Source organism: Aotus nancymaae, unplaced genomic scaffold (assembly GCF_030222135.1).
Source record: "Aotus nancymaae isolate 86718 unplaced genomic scaffold, 86718_ANA_hifiasm-v0.15.2.pri h1tg000014l, whole genome shotgun sequence".
Taxonomy (NCBI): domain Eukaryota; kingdom Metazoa; phylum Chordata; class Mammalia; order Primates; family Aotidae; genus Aotus; species Aotus nancymaae.
Window position 1 is genome coordinate 95787710 of NW_026988425.1, and position 18778 is coordinate 95806487.

General features: G+C 35.4%; 1 protein-coding gene across 3 annotated transcripts; it reads right to left on the reverse strand.

Moving 5' to 3' along the window:
• Nucleotides 1-3491: 3491 nt before the first annotated feature.
• NUDT12 (nudix hydrolase 12) lies at nt 3492-17014 on the reverse strand. 3 transcript variants are annotated; one of them, XM_012459680.3, is made up of 7 exons: nt 16913-17014; nt 14242-14453; nt 12782-13371; nt 10493-10660; nt 9304-9417; nt 6830-7029; nt 3492-5578 (listed from the first exon to the last, which is right to left on the reverse strand). In XM_012459680.3, the coding sequence occupies exons 2-7, from the start codon at nt 14445-14447 to the stop codon at nt 5468-5470; spliced, it is 1389 nt and encodes a 462-aa protein (XP_012315103.2). In that variant the 5' UTR covers nt 14448-14453; nt 16913-17014; the 3' UTR covers nt 3492-5467. The 3 variants fall into 3 exon arrangements, with proteins under 3 accessions (XP_012315103.2, XP_012315109.2, XP_012315118.2); XM_012459686.3 differs by having other exon boundaries at nt 16971-17007; XM_012459695.3 differs by lacking the exon at nt 16913-17014 and adding an exon at nt 16782-16884.
• Between the last annotated feature and the right edge of the window lie 1764 nt (nt 17015-18778).

Below are 18778 nucleotides of genomic sequence, written 5' to 3' on the forward strand. Positions count from 1 at the left end.
TAGGAGGCTGATGCAGAAACCAGATGAATCCTCTGAAGTAGGATGGTGGCAGTAAAGGTACAGAAGAGGTAAAGGGAAAGAGAGAGAGATACCGAGATTCATGAATTATTAAGAAATAAAATGATAGGATTTAGAGATTATTTGGCTAAGGAGTGGAGTGGGGTAGAGGATAAAGCAGACAAATTAAAACAGTGCCCAAACTTCCATATTGGACAATAACACAGGAATACAGAAACAGGAACATGCTTAGGAAAAAAGATAATTTAATTTTAGACATGCAGTCTTTGGGAGGCTCTGGGTCATCCAAGCAGGTGTGTTAGACAATTGGAGAGAGAAATTTGAGATCCAAATAACTAGTGAATGACTGCAGAAATGTGGAGAGTAGCAAGAGTAGAAGATTCAACCTGAAAAATAACCAAAATTTAGGAGACTAAAGAAGGAAACTGAGACTGGAAGTGCTTTTGTCAATACAGAGTTATTAAGAAACATCTTTAAGATAGCTCTGGTAAGAAAGGAAAGGATCTGGAATGAAATATTTGGGCTTAAGCTTTGGCTCTCCTGTTTATTAACAACATGACTTTGAGAAGTTACCCCATTTTAGTCAAGTGTAAAATGGGGATACTACTACTAATATTCATTTTATGGGGTTAAGGATAAAATAATTGTCAACCTTCTATATATAAAGTCATGTGTAAAAATTACTATTATGAGAATAAACTAAACAGTTATGCTTCCTTAAAAGCTTGTTGTAAATAGAGATCTGTAAATCTTAGAAATGTAAACAACAGGTAAAAAATAACTTTTATAAAGTCCGGAAGTCTAAATTTGCAGAAAAATTACAATTTATTAGTACTGATGTTAGATATAGTGAACAAGGAGAATGTATATATTGTTTTTATTGTATAAAACAAAGTTATTTATATGATAAATTTACCATTATAATAGAATGAAAAATGTGTTCATTTTTCATGAGGATGTAGGAAGTGGCTGGGAACTAAAAAAAAAAATTGGTATGGCAAGCCTAATGATTTGTAGAAAAAAAATGGTGTTTTTTGGCAATAATAATTATTAGACATTTCTACAGCCATGAAAACTTTGAGGTCCACACAGATACATGAATATTTTCTCCTGTTATCCCAGAACACACAGAGTTCCCAGTGGCTTCCCACTCGTAGATACACTCCAACGGAAGCCCTCCATATGAGATAGAGGGGAGACGATGGTTGGGACCAACAAAGCACCTGAGGTTTGAATTTGCACACATCCTTGAGCATCCTTTCTTTGGAGTTCCAAATTCTTTAAACTGCTTGGTACTATTCAGATTTGTTCCATAAACACAAGTAAATCTAACAAAAAAGCAAAATAACACTTAGCAGTAAAGCTGTTGGATAAATGGCATTTTAAATCATTTTTACCCCCACTGATAGAGATGTCTTCGGCTCACTGCTACCTGAGAGCAGTAATAAATATTTATAAAGTACTCTACTGAGATTTTTGAAACATCACACTGCTCCAACAGACAATTTCAGGCTAGAGCGAAATGGGCAGGATAAAAGGTAAACAAAAATAAACTTCAGACTAGATCACTTGTCCACTTACTCTGTTCTAAAATAAACAAGAGTAACAGTCTCAATTTCTACTGCTGGGTGGAACTTCCACATTACTGAAAGTAAAACCTCCTCACAAGTTAAGTGGTTAGAAGAATGTTCTTAATCCTCTACAGGTGAGGCAAAGAGTTTGTCTGGTATAGTTCCCCTGAGCCCAGGAATGGACAGCCGGGGTATTTTATTCTTTATGCTGTAGTTTGTCTGTCTCTTATCAGACTTCTAGTTAGAAAAATGTTTCCATTAGAAGAAAGTTTCCACATCCCCCTCAACTAAAATCTGTTTAAAATCTCACAGCAGCCCCACTATTCTGGAGAGTATCACTACACCGGGAGTTGCAAAAAGGAGAAAAATCTGTTGCCTGGTTCTACGGCTTTGACTACTCAGCAAAATAAAATAAAATAAAAGAGTAATCTTGAAGGAATAAAGAAAAGTTAAAAGTGTCACTCACTTCCACCAATGAATGTTAACTATATATGGATATCCTTCAGTAAAAATAGAATAAATAATTTGCCTTTTAGCCCAATTAACAGGTCCAAATATTCGTCCTATAGTTGAAAATTCATTTTCTTTCTTAAACAAGAATTCAGGCTGCTGATCACCCATTTTCCCTATGCCATCCTTATTATTTAAATGACCTTCCTTTTGATCATTTCTAGTTTTGGGCAAATCAATGGAATTATTTGAAAATGTATCATATATAGTAAACTGCACTCCCTCTTTCAGAAATTCTTTTGGATTCTATCCTGTTTGTCCTGGAAGGATGGTAGGGTATAGAATAGGAAAAAATATTTCTTAGTATTTAGTGTAGTTTCACAAGTAATTCCTCTAATGAAGGACTCAGTTTGAAAACGCAGGTACTTGGCAATGTTATTACCTTTGCCCCAAAATACAGCCTCTCATCTGCTCCTGTGGGGTCAAAGCACCCAAGCATGTCCCCACTTATCGAGCACCCTCCCCCGTCTACACAGAACATCAAACTCTCTTACCTTTTCCAATCTCTTGGCAGTTAACTGTTGCTTTGCCTCAGGATCTAGATCTTATACATTTGAAGACAGAAACTCCTAATGTTGCACATTGGATTTACTTTGTCCTACACATTTTTTTTTTCTAATAGAGATACAGCCCCTTTTAATTTAATTAACAAATACACAAATTTCACTCAATACCCACCAACCATCTCTCTCTCTCTCTCTCACACACACACACTCTCTCTCTCTTTCTCTCTCTCTCTCTCTCTCTCTGTCAGAACCTAATAACTGGGTCTCAGCCCTAATAAAATTTGCATTATGAAAATTTTACTCTAAGTAATAGATTTGTTTTATAGAACATCTTCACCTAATATTTTGCTGTACCTATGTTAGTGATACAGTTCTAGGACCAGCTATCTATTGTTGTTATATGGGATTTAATTTAGTTTATTTGGCTTATTAACGAACTCACTTATACTTCCTCCTTCCATCTCATGGTCTCTCCCTTTGTTCTGTTCTTTTCGTCTTCAACCAAATCCCTGAGTCTTTAAAAGAATTTCTTATTTTCCAACTAAATAAAATATGTGAAATTTTCAACATGTGAAAATTTCAGAATCCAACAAATGGCAGTATTAGGCAAGTAATAAAAATACTAGATATATTGCTTTAAACCTGAAGAGCAAATATTATTGACTTTATATATGTATGTATGTATGTATGTATGTTTGCATGTGACCTCAAACTATATTTTAAGATTCAAATCAAAATTTTAAGTCTCCCAAACACAGACACTTTTAAAAAGGCTTTTACATTTTTCATACACATCATTCTAAATGGGTTAACAACTGAAATTGGGCTTTTCTCACTTTTCAAAAGATATTTATCAAAACATGTTAAACACACAGGCAAAACAAAATAGATTTTTAAAAATTTAATGTATTATCACATTCATTTCCAGTAGAATACATTCATGGCACTAGCAGGTCTACTATTCTTTTGAAATGGCCATTCCTTCTATTTACATAGCTTTTCACCTCTCAGAGGCTGGCAATGTAAGAATTGTTATTAAAACAATAATTTACATAGATGCTGATTTTCCCCCAAGGATTAAATATCTAAAACAAAATGTATAACCATATTGTTGACACTTTCTATTCTACTCTCCTATCTTAACATTATGAAAACCTGGAATTTTACAATGTAATCTTAGAATCTGTAAGTATTAAAAGTACATTTGAAATAAAACAACCTCAAGACACACTATTTCATAATAATCAAGGTACATTAATTTCTATATACTTATGTAGCTTGGATTTATTATGTATCTAAATGTTCTGTGTCAGTTTTAATTTGGTTTAAATTCTTGATACCAATAAGCTTCATCAACTCCTCAGAAAATCACTGTTCATTTGTAAAATAAAGTTTTATCTGACAAAGTAATCTTTCATTTAAGTTAAATAAATGTTAAGTATCTAAAATTTTAATTAATATTTGGTAAGTTAAATTTATTCTTATTCTTTTAATTTTGTCTATATATATTTTTAGTCATAGCTTCTAGTTCCCATTACAAGGAGAATTGTCCTCTGCATTATATAGCACAGACTGTCGTAATTAATTAGTTATATAACTTTCACTAATTAGTTAAATTCACCTTTCACAATTTCCTTTTCCTTATCTATAAAACAAGGAAAGTGAATTTCATATATTATCCTTAAGGTCTCTTCCAGTTTCAACATACATTAGTAAAGAGCCAAATTATACAAATTTTTATGTTCATAAACTATAATACTTTTTAAATGAATTTCAAAATAGCCTTATAAAATATGAGTTTCTATGTTACAAAATTGTGAACTACTATGTTTTGCTTTATCCAGAATCTTACTGATTCAGCTCTAAAATATACTTATTTTATCAAGGTTTCTTAGAAAGTGTTGAAATAAGGTCAAAGCCCAGATATATTTGAGCATAATAAATATTGATAATGATTATACAATTTTTGCTAACGCATATACATTGCTCATCATAAAATGAAATAAAGCCAATGTTTTAAATTAAATACATAAATCTGCCTGGGACTGACTTATTTAATATCTGATCTTTGAGGAGAATTCCTTTCAAGTTTAATTTCAGTGTAAAAGCAGAGAATCTTGATTTGTCTTAGTAACAGCTTCAGGTTTAAGCAGCATATAAGATGTATTAATTAATTTTAGGTTTAAAAGAGAGGTCCCAGATACAATAGTATGCTTTTCTCCTTCATGAGGATATGGTATTGAAATCACTAGTAGAGTTAATTATTAATTAGAAAATTCTTAAGACTGGTCAAATTAGACAAGTGGCAACACTATAACACCTTCACTGCTAGAAAATGGAACCCCAAGGAAAGAGCTTGTGGGACTACAATGGGGAGATGAGCAAAAACCAGATATTGATAACTTAAAGGTAACAAAAGGACTAAAAAATTAATATAAGCTAATACAAGCTAAAAATTCATTAAAATTATTTATCTTGTTTCATTTCTCAAATCAGGAACTTTGTTTCTCATCATTTTAATGCTTAAAAGAGGCACTAAAATTTATGCACATCTCCAGAACATACTTCTTTCCAACGTGATGTCTCTTATTAGAAAAACAGTTTTGTGAGGACTGTGAAAGACAACCAAGAAAAAAGTTCAGAGAAGGCTGACCTAGATTTAACAAAATCCGAGGCAATATTGTAATTTGTAAAAATATGAATTCTGTGATTAAGACAGAAAGAACACTTTGAAAATATTTCCAAAACCCAACATGATATTCTGTGTTGTGACACTCGAAACAGTACTGAATAATCTCTAATATCACTTGAGGAATGAGTGTTATTAGAAATTAAATAATACTCAAAGTTGAGTTCTTAGATTTAGAGATTGGGATTTATTCTAATCCAATGTTTGATTAATTGATGTGCAATAGCTCGACTTGGTGGCACAAAGAATGCCTGCTGCTTCCCTTTGGTCAGAACATCCAGGACCTAAAACACACCATAATAGAATACATTAGGATTTCAAAGCTGTCATATTTAAATACTATTCTTATGCTTACATAATTCAATTAAAATGTGATGACTTTTAGAGTGAATGACAACAGGAGAAAGTGACAACATCCATATTTACATGTAGAGTTGTTTTTTTTTTTGGGGGTGAGGTGGGGAACAAAGTCTTGCAGTCTGCCACCCAGAATGGAGTGCAGTGGTGCAGTCATGGCTCACTGAAGCTTTGACCTCTGGGGCTCAGGCGATCCTCCTGCCTCAGCCTCCCAAGTAACTAGTATCATAGGTGTACACCACCACACCTGGCTAACTTTTTAAAAACTATTTGTAGACACAGGGTCTCCCTATGTTGCACAAGCTAGTCTCAAACTCCTAGGCTCAAGCAAGCTTCCTGCCGTGGCCTCCCCAGGTTCTGCAATTACAGGTATGAGCCACCATGCCCTGCCTCAATATGCAAAATTTAGAACAGCATTTTTAATTGCTTCACTGAGTTAGTGATTCCATTTTTTAAATGTTCTGGAAAGACACATTCCCTTATGAAAATGATGTCATGAAAAAGTAAAATGTATGCTCCACACTTAGTTTTTAAGCAAAGCCAACTTTTGGAACAGATTCTTTTTTATAAAATTGGTAAGCAATTTTAACCCTAAAAGGGTTAAGCATAGAATAAAATTAATTTTAGGTAGGCAAAGTCAGAATTTCAGTTCAGATGAGTAATTTATCTTTCAGTATATTATTTAGGAATGGTGTTTTAAAAAGTTAATTTAAGTGCATGTTTATTATATAGTTATGTCATTCTTGTCCTTAAGTACATTTTAAAATGAATAAAAACTTTTTGAAAATTTTAAGCATTCTTACTGTTTTTTGAGTTACTTGTTTTAATGTTATAAACTAAAATATAAAATGAGAATAATGTTCCTGTTTCTCAGCTATGAATTAATGTTTATCTAAGCCCACTGATAGGTATTATTATTGATGTGAAGGAATGGAATCTGAAATTCAAAACGGTACAGAGTCATCTCTACTACAAAAATCTCACAGAATAACTTAACACAGATTACATTAGTGAAACATACTCCTCCTGTTTGGAATTACTAATTATAGTGTAATACATGTAGTGAGAGGGCCAAAGCCATTCATTCAACTTGCTGAAAATATGCATCTTTGCTCTGTGCCCAAACCAGTACAGTCAGGGAACAATCAATAGAAGAAGGAAATTAAATTGAACTTTACCTGTTCTCTCGTGAACCAGCGGGCATCCTCTATTTCATTCTTGTCAACTTTAATTTCTGTAGACACTGCCAGAGCTAAACAACCAATCATTAAGGAGGAAGGCATCGGCCATGGCTGACAAGAGACATACTGAACATGGCCAACTTTGACTCCACTTTCTTCTTCTACTTCTCTCCTAACAGCATCTTCTATTGTCTCTCCTAATGAAATGGAGCAAAAGAACAAGTTGCTGATGAACATGCCCTGGACACTTTGTGTCCTGAATGGTTCAAACATCTGGAAATCACTTTGGACAGAATCCCAATTCAAATAATCAGAAAGTAGAATCTTAAAACTAGACTGGAATTGAAGAAAACCTAATTTTTTAAAGTACATGACCTCATACATAACATCAAAATACCAACAATAAACTTTTCATTTTTTAAAGGACCAAATTTGTCAGTTATATTTTAAAAATAATAATTACAGCACCTACAAATATCCAATACCCAATATTGGTTAAACACAATGCAAACACTTTATATCTTATCTCGTTTATATATTGTCCACTAAATAGTTATAAATTAAATAATTTTTACAAATAGCTCTTTCATACTAAAAGTTTGAAACTCTCCTATTATATTGTCAAACAATTATTGCACGTAACTCTTCAGGTCATTAAAAGATTAAAAACCACATAAGATGAAACCTCATATTTTTTCTAAGGAATTGTTTTCCTCTAGATGACTGCTGACTCTGCTATGATAAAATAAAGTGATGCCTATACATATACTTTATATTTCTAATTTGTTGGAATTAAGAATTAGAATAGGGGAAATCTTTTCTAAGTAAAATTTATCTGGAAGTTTGGAAACATTTTGCTGAATATTGCTGTATTTAGCAAAATATAAAATACAGCTTTCTATTTCAAATAGATTGATAAGTTTCCTACACAAAAATTTATAACTTATAATAATCAAAAGAACACATATAGTAAAAAGAGAATTACAGATTAGAATATATGCAAAAGCATAACAAAAGAGTAGCATATACTACATATTTAAGAACTCTTAAAATCAATAAAAAAGGATAAACAATGAAAACAAAACTAGGTAAAAGATAAGCATCTAAAATTCAGAGAAAATAAAACAATGCCTAATACACATTTGAAAAAAGATGTTCATCAGCAGGAAAATGAAAACGAAACAAGATACGATTTCATTCACCCCTCGGAATGACAAATTTGAAAGTCTGAAAATCCTAACTTGATGAAGATGTGGCATAATGGAACATTTCATGTTCTGCTAGAGAGAGTGTAAACTGGCAGAAACACTTCAGAGACAACTTCACAATATCTAGAAAAGGTTAAGATGCTCATATCACATGAGCTGGTGGTATGTATATAACCTAGATAGCTCTTGCCAAGTATGCACAAAGAGAAGTATAAAAATATTAATTGCAGTGCTGTTTGTAATAATAAGAACTTTAAAATAAACTAAATGTCCAATGAGCAGAATACATAAATAGTGGAATATTCATAAATGGATTACTACCCAGCAGTTAAGACAATGACCTAGAACTACTAAAGACAGCATAATGATTTGGAGCAAGGACTCAGAAGCCAACATGCCCAGGTTTAAATCCCTTCCCTATCACTTAGTTGTTTGATGTTGAGCAAGTTATTTAGTCCCTATGCCTTAGTGCCCCATCAGCAAAATCACTGTAATTGTGTATTTTATAAGGCTGTAGGAGGAACATATTATATATATTAAACACAGCCTGATACCGTTTTATATATATGATCCTCCTCCAGAACACGGCCTGATACCGTATGTTTACAATTATTATCTAGCAATGCAAATTAATATTGGAAATTGAAATTGAGATAAAACATTTATTAATTAGATATATTCATTCACTCCATAAATATTTATTGACCTTACATGTGCTATAGGCTTGTGCTATGAGGGTTTGGAATACAGCAGTGGATAAAATTAAGTCCCTACCCTTATAAAACTTATATTCTTGAAACAGCAGATAATAAATTAATAAATACATATGCACATAGTATATTAGGTGATGAGTGCCATAGGAAAAAGTCAGGCAGGATGATAGGGACTGTGAATGCAGGGCACTGGGGCTCACTAATGTATCTGGGGCAATCAAGTAAGGCTTCTTTGAAAGGTGACAGTTGAGTCTAGTACAGAAGGAAATGAGGTGGAACCTAGATATCTGGGTCAAGAGCGACATACCAAAGAGCAAATACTGCATTTTTAATAAAACAGACCAAATTACTTGACTAAGTAATTTATACAATTCTCATGTAAAACATGAGAATTATAACATGTTTAAATTATATTAAACTTGTATCATGTTTAAAAGACTTTAAAGTAATCCAGTTTTATAACATGATAATTTATGAGAGATTTCTCAAATGTTACCTAAACTTTGTATTTTGAAATTATAAGTTAAATAAAAATTAAGAAAAGGCTTACCAGGCTCAATAAATCCAGCAAGGCAAGTAAACATGCCTGGGGGAAATCTTTTCTGCCTGCCTAAAAGACATTTGGTCCCATCTGGATGAATAACTTGCATGATTACTACTGGATCTGTTAAAAACAATCAGATATATGAATGGCAGGAAAAAAGAATTAAGACTCATTGTGCAAACACTGTCTGATAGGATAATATAAAGATGTATCTCCTATAGGGACAGAACTCTTGTCTGGTTATAAGAGATTACTTCTTTCTGCCCTAAGTAGCTGGTAACAGAATATCTCAGAAATTGTATAGAATAGTGTCAGTAAGCTAGAGGAAGACCATTTTTTGTCCTTCTTACCCTAATCCTAATAGCAACATTTATTCTGTACTTATGGATGTTAGGTGTATCACTCCTTTTTAATGAAAAAAAATTTGAGTAGGTAATACATGGAAATAAGGAAAACTCAAATTTTACCACATTAAATAGTTAATTTCCCTCTTCCTAATCCTTAACAAAATGTTTTTAAAAGCAAATGTGGTTCTATGGTTAGATTTAAGTCATTAAATAAAATTTAAATAACAGTTCATCTCTCTAGAAGTTACTAATTCAGCAAATTCTTCTCACTACATCATGACTAAGAACTAGGAATTAAATGTAAAAGGCTCTTGAGCAACAAAAACAGATGTCACTAAGCCATGTATTTTTCTCCTCAGAGGCCTCCTCAGGTGTTGCTGAGCCTATCTATTTTTTTTTTTTTCATACAGTTTTAAAGGTCTGGGTTATCAGATTTCCAAATCTACAGCAGACTCAAAACAGCAATTAGAAGAGAGGGTACAGGTAGACATTAACTGTAATGAAAAGCTAGGGACAGGCTGTACTGCTTTGGTAATGCCTCAAACAGGTAATAAATTCTTGGGGCTTTTTCTCCACTAAGTGGAGCCAAACTGGTTGGCTTCTGAAATCATGTATCATAACACATAAATTCATAGTGAGTAACCCCACGTTAAGAAATGGCTATTGATGTACCATGATTTTAACTTGAAAACCATGAAAATATATAACACTTTTAACACTTAACATTCTTAATGGTTAAATATGTTTTTCTTAAAAAGGTAAACTCTTAAGCTCCTCACAAATTTCTCTTTCTAGAATATCTTATTCCCCAAGATCCAGGTGGCTGAGATAGAAAATAAGGGGCTTACCAACTCGTGGGTAGGATGTATTATGAACACCATTCAGACTAGGACAGTCTTCTTTTAAACATACTCTCTTATAGCCACCTTCTTCAATTTTAGTTCCACTTCCACAGGTTGGGCAAAACTTATATCGACTGTGCCAGGCAAGAACAGATCTTGCTTGAGCTACAACCCCTTTTAAAAAAACACACACAAAAAGTTTAATTCTGTGACAAATTAAAATCAATGTATAAGTAAATTTTCTCAAGCTACCATCAGAATAGCTGTGTGATCAGGGGTTTTAGTATTTCTATTTTTATAATGTGTATTTTTCTTTTAAAGTAAAAGATTTAATTTCCTGGATGACAAAAATTAGATTTAACTTCAGTATGAATAAAATATAACTCTCATATGATATATAACATATATCATTCATACATATAACATACATAATATGTAATTTACATTACGGTATTTACATTATTTCAGAATCATCACAATAAGAAAACTTAATATTTATTGAGTACTTATAATGTGCCAAGCATCATGCCAGGAATTTTATATAGATTATTTAATGTTTAGAGCAATCCTAAAGAAGATAGGTACTACTATTATCATTTTCTAGAGGAGTAAACTGAGTCACAGAAAAGTTAAGTAACTGTGTAAGCTCAGAGCAAGTAAGTTAAAGGGTCTCAGTTTTCCTACAAGGAAAAAAAAGCAAGCAATTACCTCATTTATCAGATCTTTTTGATCTTGAAATGATATATATAGGTCTAAAGAAAAGAAATTTTCTTTAAAAAGTTTGATGATTTTCCACAGGTATGAATAAAACATATCACATCAGACTTTGAGGAGGAGACATTTAAACAGTCTCTGGAAGGACCTACATCACCTAAGGGAAAGTGGTCACTGATAAGCGAACTCTTCCTAACTTCCCATTAACTCATCAATCTACCATAATCTGGCTTCTGTTCCTTTCACTTCACTGACATTTCTCTTATCAAATTCGTCAAAGACAAAGATTCTTAAAAAAAATTTGCTTTCATCTTACTCAAGTTCATAACAGTATTCAATACATTTGACCACTCCCTCCTGGAAATACTGTGCTCGCTTGGTTTCCCTGAGGACAGCCTCTTGGTTTCTTCCTACCTCATGGCCACACTGTTTCCAACTCCTTTGATGGCTCTCCTGGTTGTAGCTTACCTTTAAATTTAGGGGGATTCAGATCTGATTCTGAGAGTATTTCTTGCTTGCTCTCAACTCTCCAAGTAATCTCAGTAGTTTTTTGGGATTTAAGTATCTTTTTGTTGATGACTCCTATATGGCTATCTCCAGGTCAGACAGCTCCTGATTCATTTCTAAAATTTAGTATGCCCAAAAGGAAACTCTTATTTTATTTACTCCAAATCTGTCCTGCTTTCCTTGCTCTACCCATCATCCTATATTATCAAGAAATGGTATCACTATCTATCAAATTATTAAAGTCTCTAGTTTAGCAGTCATTCCTAATCTTTTCCTTCATATTAGTATATATCCCATAGCCAATCCAACAGCAAAGACCATTGATTCTATCTCCAATATTTATCTTGCACATATCCTCTTTCCTCCATTTCTACTATCAGTATCTTAATTCATGCCATATTACCATAATCTCTCACTTAAAAGGGTTTTAATCTACAAATCAAGCTCTATCCATTCTACCTCAAGAATATCTCAAATTCTCCCTTCATCTCCATCTCTACTGCCTCCATTCTAACTCAAGCCATTGCAGTCTCTTACTTGGGCTGTTGTAATACTCAATTCTATCTTAACAAGACTCCCAACGTTCACACTTAATTACCTGCATGTGTACACTTTATGCTCTATGACACAGCCAGTGTGCGTTTTTGTTTTGTTTTGTTTTTTTAAATATTTTAAACGAAGGTTAGGTTACATTTAAATGGCCTTTAGAATCAAACCCTACTTTTTTACCATGGCATAAAAAGCCCCAGCAACAGAAAACAAAACAAAACAGCGAAGGTCTTTGCCATCATGTTTGCTGTGTAGCAGGAGCTCAAGAATTATTCACTGAAAATCAAATGAGATCATTATGCACCAGGGTCAATTCCAGGAAATCAGCCTGGGACGATTAGAACTACTAACTGCCCAGGAGAGTAGTCCCACAGGGTAAGAACTTTAGTAGGAGGTTTCTGATGAAGACAGTCTAATTTCACTGCTTACTGGAGAAAGTGTGCCCCTGGAAACAGCAAATACAACTCCAACTCAATTCTAAAAACCAGATTTTACCAATGAAAATAAGCAGTGCTCATTTCTTACCAGCTTCTTTTTCTTTCAATTGCAGAAGAGCTGGCATTGGAGGATGAAGAAAATAACAATTTTCATGTCTTTGTTTGAATTCTTCAGCAGCAATAGGATCTATACCTAGAGCAAACCAGGCAACCAACCCATCTTCCTCCTCTCTTGGGACTTCACCAGCAAAATTAAGTAGCTTTTCTTTCATTTCAAGTTCTACTCCAAGGAAAATCAAGGTGATCTTCTCAGACTGGGCCAAATAATCCTTTATATCTGTGTAGTTCAGCTGACAAAGCCTGACTTCTGGTTGTTGGAAACTTTCTTTATTGCCACCTAGAGTGACCAAGGGATTTAAATCTGAGAAAAGAATAAAAACTGTGGCTGGATGGCTTTCTTTAGCGAGTAGCCAGTCAGAATTATTTCTCTTTTCACTTTTCCGGTCCAGTAGTGTTTTGCTAAAATAATTTTCACATTCTTCCACTTCATTCGTTAGGAACCAAGGCTTCTTCCCACCTTTGGCAGGAGTTAGTAAGTCAGCTATATGCTTATAACCCCAAAATACAGCAATATCCAGTGCAGTCTGCCTTGATTTATTGACAAGTGATCTGTCACACCTATAGATAAAAAATTGGGGAGAAAAAGTAAAATATGAAGTAAACACTTTCTCCTTTTATTTCAATAAAATATTTCCAGTTGCACAATAGTTCTTCTTTTTCATGATTACATAGATTTTGTTTTCTTCTGTTCCATAGTTTACTATTGGGAAGGTTAAAAGAACTATAATCATAAATGACAAAAAGAGATAGTAGAGATTTATAATTTCTAGATAATTACTTAAAAAATAAAAAAAGCATTATGCTTTATGCACTATAAAGAGATACCAAAATTCTACAAGAAGTCCTTGGTAATCATAGTGAGACTTGCATTTTCTATTTGGGAGAAAAATATTAGACTCCTCATAAAATTGCTTTGCTATAAAGTAATAATTTCTGAATGAAAAAGGTTACAATGGCCGGGCGCGATGGCTCACGCCTGTAATCCCAGCACTTTGGGAGGCCGAGGCGGGTGGATCACGAGGTCAAGACATCGAGACTATCCTGGTCAACATAGTGAAACCCCGTCTCTACTGAAAATACAAAAAGTTAGCTGGGCATGGTGGCGCGTGCCTGTAATCCCAGCTACGCAGGAGGCTGAGGCAGGAGAATTGCCTGAACCCAGGAGGCAGAGGTTGCGGTGAGCCGAGATTGCGCCATTGCACTCCAGCCTGGGTAACAAGAGCGAAACTCCGTCTCAAATAAAAAAAAAGAAAAAGGTTACAATGTTTTAAGTTAGAAAAATTATGCTACATTTTTACGTAAATTAGCCAATGAGTTATCTACTAGTTCAACAATATAAATATGGAAATAAGCAAAATTTAAAAGTAAATATGTAACAAAGAAATTAAACCACAAACCCTTTCAGGTGGTACAGCCTAAAATGTTTACCCTTTCTCAAGCAGAAATTGGACAATCTCTGGGTGCCCATTCCTTGCCGCATACATTAAAGCTGTCCAGCCATTTTCAGAAGTTTCATTGAGAAGAGATGGAGAATGACTGAGTATTCCTGTTAACTTGGCAATATCTCCTTCAGCAGCTGAACAGTGAAACTGTGTAACTATTTCTTGCTTTGGACTTCTTTTTACAGAAGACATTTCTTACTTAAAAGAAGAAAAATAAGGGAAAAAAGCTTATTTATAACTTTTATCAATGAATGATATTGCTAGAATAATAGCAAGGGCTTCCAAGGCAATACATTCTTCAAAAGGCAATCATTATATAGTATACATTTCAGAATGTTATCAGTTTAAAATTATAAATACAATGTAATTTATATGTCCACCAGAGTTACACAAAATAATGTATAAAAAACTTTGATAGTACAGATGAGGGGGCCATATCCTTGGGAGGGGAAACCAGGTAACATATTGTATAACAAGGAGGTATTTAAGGTAGACCACAGGGGACTTCATTATGGGGTAGAGACATGAGGGGGAGAGCATGAAAACAGATGGAAGTAAAGCAGAGATTTTCTAAGTTTTACATGAAAACAGTTTATTGTTTGACCTTGCACAATTAATTCTGTAATCCATCTAGGATCTATTTTTGTTCATGGTGTGAGGTAGGGGTGTCAAGATACTTTTTTACTCCAATGCATAATCCATTGACTCAGCATTATTCTTGAAATTAACATGTTTGTCCCACTGCACTGACACAAATATGTCAAAAATCAAATGACCATGTATTTTTGGTTCTTTATTGGAGAGTTCTGTTGGTCACTTTGTTGTCCTTGAATCATAGCAGCTTTTAAAAATCATTAATTTTATCTGCTTTGTTACTCTTTTGTTTCAGTGGGGGAAAAAAACTGAGATAATTGTCCCATACTTCTTAAATATTGCCTAATCATGGATTGCAGATGGCAGAGCATCAACTGAGCTCTTTTTTTTTCTTTTTTTTGGGGGGGAGGGTTGAAAATGGTTTATGTTTCAACTGTCTGTGAACTTCTCAAAGTATTTTTTTAAGGTAGGTTTTTTTTCTATGAAATGCCATTAAGAAAAGATTTGAGATTCTAACTACATTTCTATCATTCTAAGCAGTAAGATTTTTTAGCTAAAAAGACAAAGATTATAGCTCATAGTTTTTGATAGCTGCTGTCTCCTGGGTTCTGAAAGGGCAATCTGGCTGATGAATTGTGTAGTAGGAATAGTATAAACAAAATTTAGGGAAAACAAGGAGTAAAGATTATTTTTTTTTATTTTGGAGCTGTTCACCTTTCCTGTTTGTGTCTTTCTGCTACTTATAAATAGGTTAAAACTGCTCACAGTCATAAAAACATTTGGATAAAACCTAATAGTGAAAATCTGTTTAGAAATGATACTCTAGTAGAAGTATCTACGAGAATAATTTTTTATTTATTCTAGAATTTACTTCGCTATTCCTTTCATATTGAAATTTCTAAATAATTTTTAGAAATTAAAGTATTTAGAGTAATTAAAGTATTCGCTATGTTTTTATGCATAACAAAAGCTATAACTTTTCAGGACTTGACTTTGAAGCACTGCTGTACAATTCCTGTATCGAGCTCCCTTCCAAATTGCCTTTCTCTCAAGTTTATTTTCCATAAACGCATATTATACAGTTTTTTTCAGCTAGGTGTACTTTGAATAATATTTCACTGTCTCAGGTTCCGAGGACACCAGCACTCCCTCACATTCTCACAGGGCACACCAGGTGACTGCAAAATTGTCCTTCAAAACTGCAGCATCATTCACTACCCCCAGGGCAAAGCTTATGCATATGTTATTCTCTGGAGATAGGAAGTGGAAAATGCACACTTTTCCCTCTAGCTTTCTCAGCAGAAAAGCCATCTAGAGATAGTACCATTATTCATTCCAGAGAAACGCATAAAGTCTAACACCCAATTGTACTGTTTGATTTACCATTTTAAGTCTCATTGACAGGTTATATAGAAGGTAAGGATTTGAAGGCAGAATAAAGTGCTGCCCTTGTTTTCCAAGAAGCTCATGGACTATTCCGAGAAATCATTTAAAAGAATATTAAATTTAAAGGGACATAGATTTTTAACAAACCAACATCCACTTTTACTGACGGTAACCCGGGGCCCATGACTTGCGCATGCTCAGATAGATCAAGTGGGGCAGGACAGGACCTCAAATATCGCTGTGTCACTGACATATTGGAATTCGATCATTTAACGAATTCCATCCAGTCCCCGGGCTCTCAAAACAGATTAAGCGCCACCCGTGCACGGCCTCTGAAAACGGTAAAATGCATTGAGATATTTTACTTTCTTGACACTACTGTGAGATTCCTTCTTTGCAGGTGAAATCACACCCTGAGTACCACTTCTTTCTCCCCAACTCAGCTTGGGCAGGGAACTCTACCAACCTCGGGACCGCCTGCGCCTCCGCCCTGTCCCGGGAGCCCCAGCAAACGCGTCCTTGGCTCCCGCGCCTGCGCCCACCTACCCAGCGCGAGGCTGCGCCACAGGACCCAGCAGGGCCCGTCAGGGCAGCGCGGGGACCAAAGAGCCCAGGGAACTGGTCGCCGCCCCTAGAGGGGACACTGAGACGACTAACTTGCTGCAGCTTCTACTAACCCAAAGGTGACCACAGTAGAGGCAAGCAGGATACAGCCGAAGGATTAGGATATCCTACTTGCTTTTCCCCGCGCCGAAGGCAGCCTTCCTGACTTCCGGTGATCTGTGGTCTCTCGAGGCTTTATGGGAGTTGTAGTTTGAAGCTCACAAGCTGTGCGCGATGGGAGAAGGGGCGGAGATTGGGGGTGGAGGTGTTTGGAAGCCGGCGCGGGAGATCTCGTCCTAAAGGATTCTTGCTGAATGAAGGGCTGAAAATCCTTCTCCTGACACTGTGATGTATAGACGAAACGCGGTGCAGGCGATCGGAAAACTGTAGGTCTGAGGAAACGATTTTAAATTTAACAGTGTCTCTCACCCAGTTCCCCAGCCCTTCTCCAATACAGTCCAATGCAATTGAGTACTCATTCTTTCCTGTTAAATAATCCTGGAATATTGGCTAGACCAAGTCACTCTTTTTTTTTTTTGAGACGGAGGGAGTTTCGCTCTTGTTACCCAAGCCAGAGTGCAATGGCGCGATCTCGGCTCACCGCAACCTCTGCCTCCTGGGTTCAGGAAATTCTCCTGCCTCAGCCTCCTGAGTAGCTGGGATTACAGGCACGCGCCACCATGCCCAGCTAATTTTTTGTATGTTTAGTAGAGACGGGGTTTCACCATGTTGACCAGGATGGTCTCGATCTCTTGACCTCTACCAAGTCATTCTTAAACAAGTTATTTGGCCTCTGTAACACCTTAAACAATCACCCCATGTGAAAACTGGTATTATATATTGAGGCCTAACTCATTCAGTAGTTCTTTCAAAACTATGTATCAAGCTCCCACAAAGCCTCCTTGGGTTGTGAGATTTAAGTAGGATAATGCATGCAAAGCTCTTAGGACGCTGTGAATGGCAGAGCTGGCACCCACATCAAAATTATTGTTGTTATTTTTCAGTTCCTCCGCTTTTATTCTTCAAAACCTACAGAAGTGGAGTCCAAGATTACAAAACTAGATGTTGGCTGTCTTCTAACTTCCAGACCGGAGCTTTTTCCTTTATTAAACTCTCTCCTTGGTAATCAGCAACAGCTACAGGGTTTCTTAAGATTGATCATTGGTTCCCACCCAGATTTTACCCTCGGAAACTCTTTCTCACCGTGAAGCTGTATGCACCAGTTAACATTGATCATGACGGCTTCTTCTAACACCCTGTGCTTTTTTTCCCCCCCTTTTTTTGAGAGAGTCTCACTCTGTCATCCAGGCTGAAGTGCAGTGGTGCAATCTTGGCCAATTGCAACCTCTGCCTCCGGGGTTTCCAGTGATTCTCCTGCCTCTGCCTCCCGACTAGTTGGGATTACAGGTGTGCACCGCCACACCGGCTAATTTTTGTATTTTTAATAGAGACAGAGTTTCACCATTTGGCCAGGCTGGTCTTGAACTCCTAACCTCAAGTGAGCCTCCTGCCTTGACCTCCAAAAGTGCTGGGATTACAGGCGTGAGCCACTGAGCCCGGCCACACTGTACTTCTTTATGTGACTAGTCTTCAGGCTTTAATGATTTCAATGACCAGACAGGCAGTCAGAAAGGATTAGTTGCTTCACTTGGAGTACCCAATGTTGCATTCAAATATATGTTAGATAGATTAGTATAGTGAACCCTCATGTATTAATGATCCAGAGTCAACAATGATTAATATATATTTCTCCCAGTTCTTAGGATTGTTTTGAAGTAAATTCCAGTCCCTATATTGTTTTGATAATAAATATTTAATAATAAACTTATTGGAAATGTGAATTATATCTAAAATATAAGGGCTTTGAAAAATAGGCTGGGCATGGTGGCTCACGCCTGTAATCCCAGCACTTTGGGAGGCTGAGGTGGGTGGATCACAAG

Excerpts from the sequence above, each read along its gene's own strand:
- NUDT12 (XM_012459680.3), bottom strand. The coding sequence starts at position 14,447 with ATGTCTTCTGTAAAAAGAAGTCCAAAGCAAGAAATAGTTACACAGTTT. Across the intron at positions 10,661-12,781 it reads ATTGAAAGAAAAAGAAGCTG|GGGTTGTAGCTCAAGCAAGA; the intron begins GTAAGAAATGAG and ends TTTTTTTAAAAG. Across the intron at positions 5,579-6,829 it reads GCTGGTTCACGAGAGAACAG|GTCCTGGATGTTCTGACCAA; the intron begins GTAAAGTTCAAT and ends GGTGTGTTTTAG.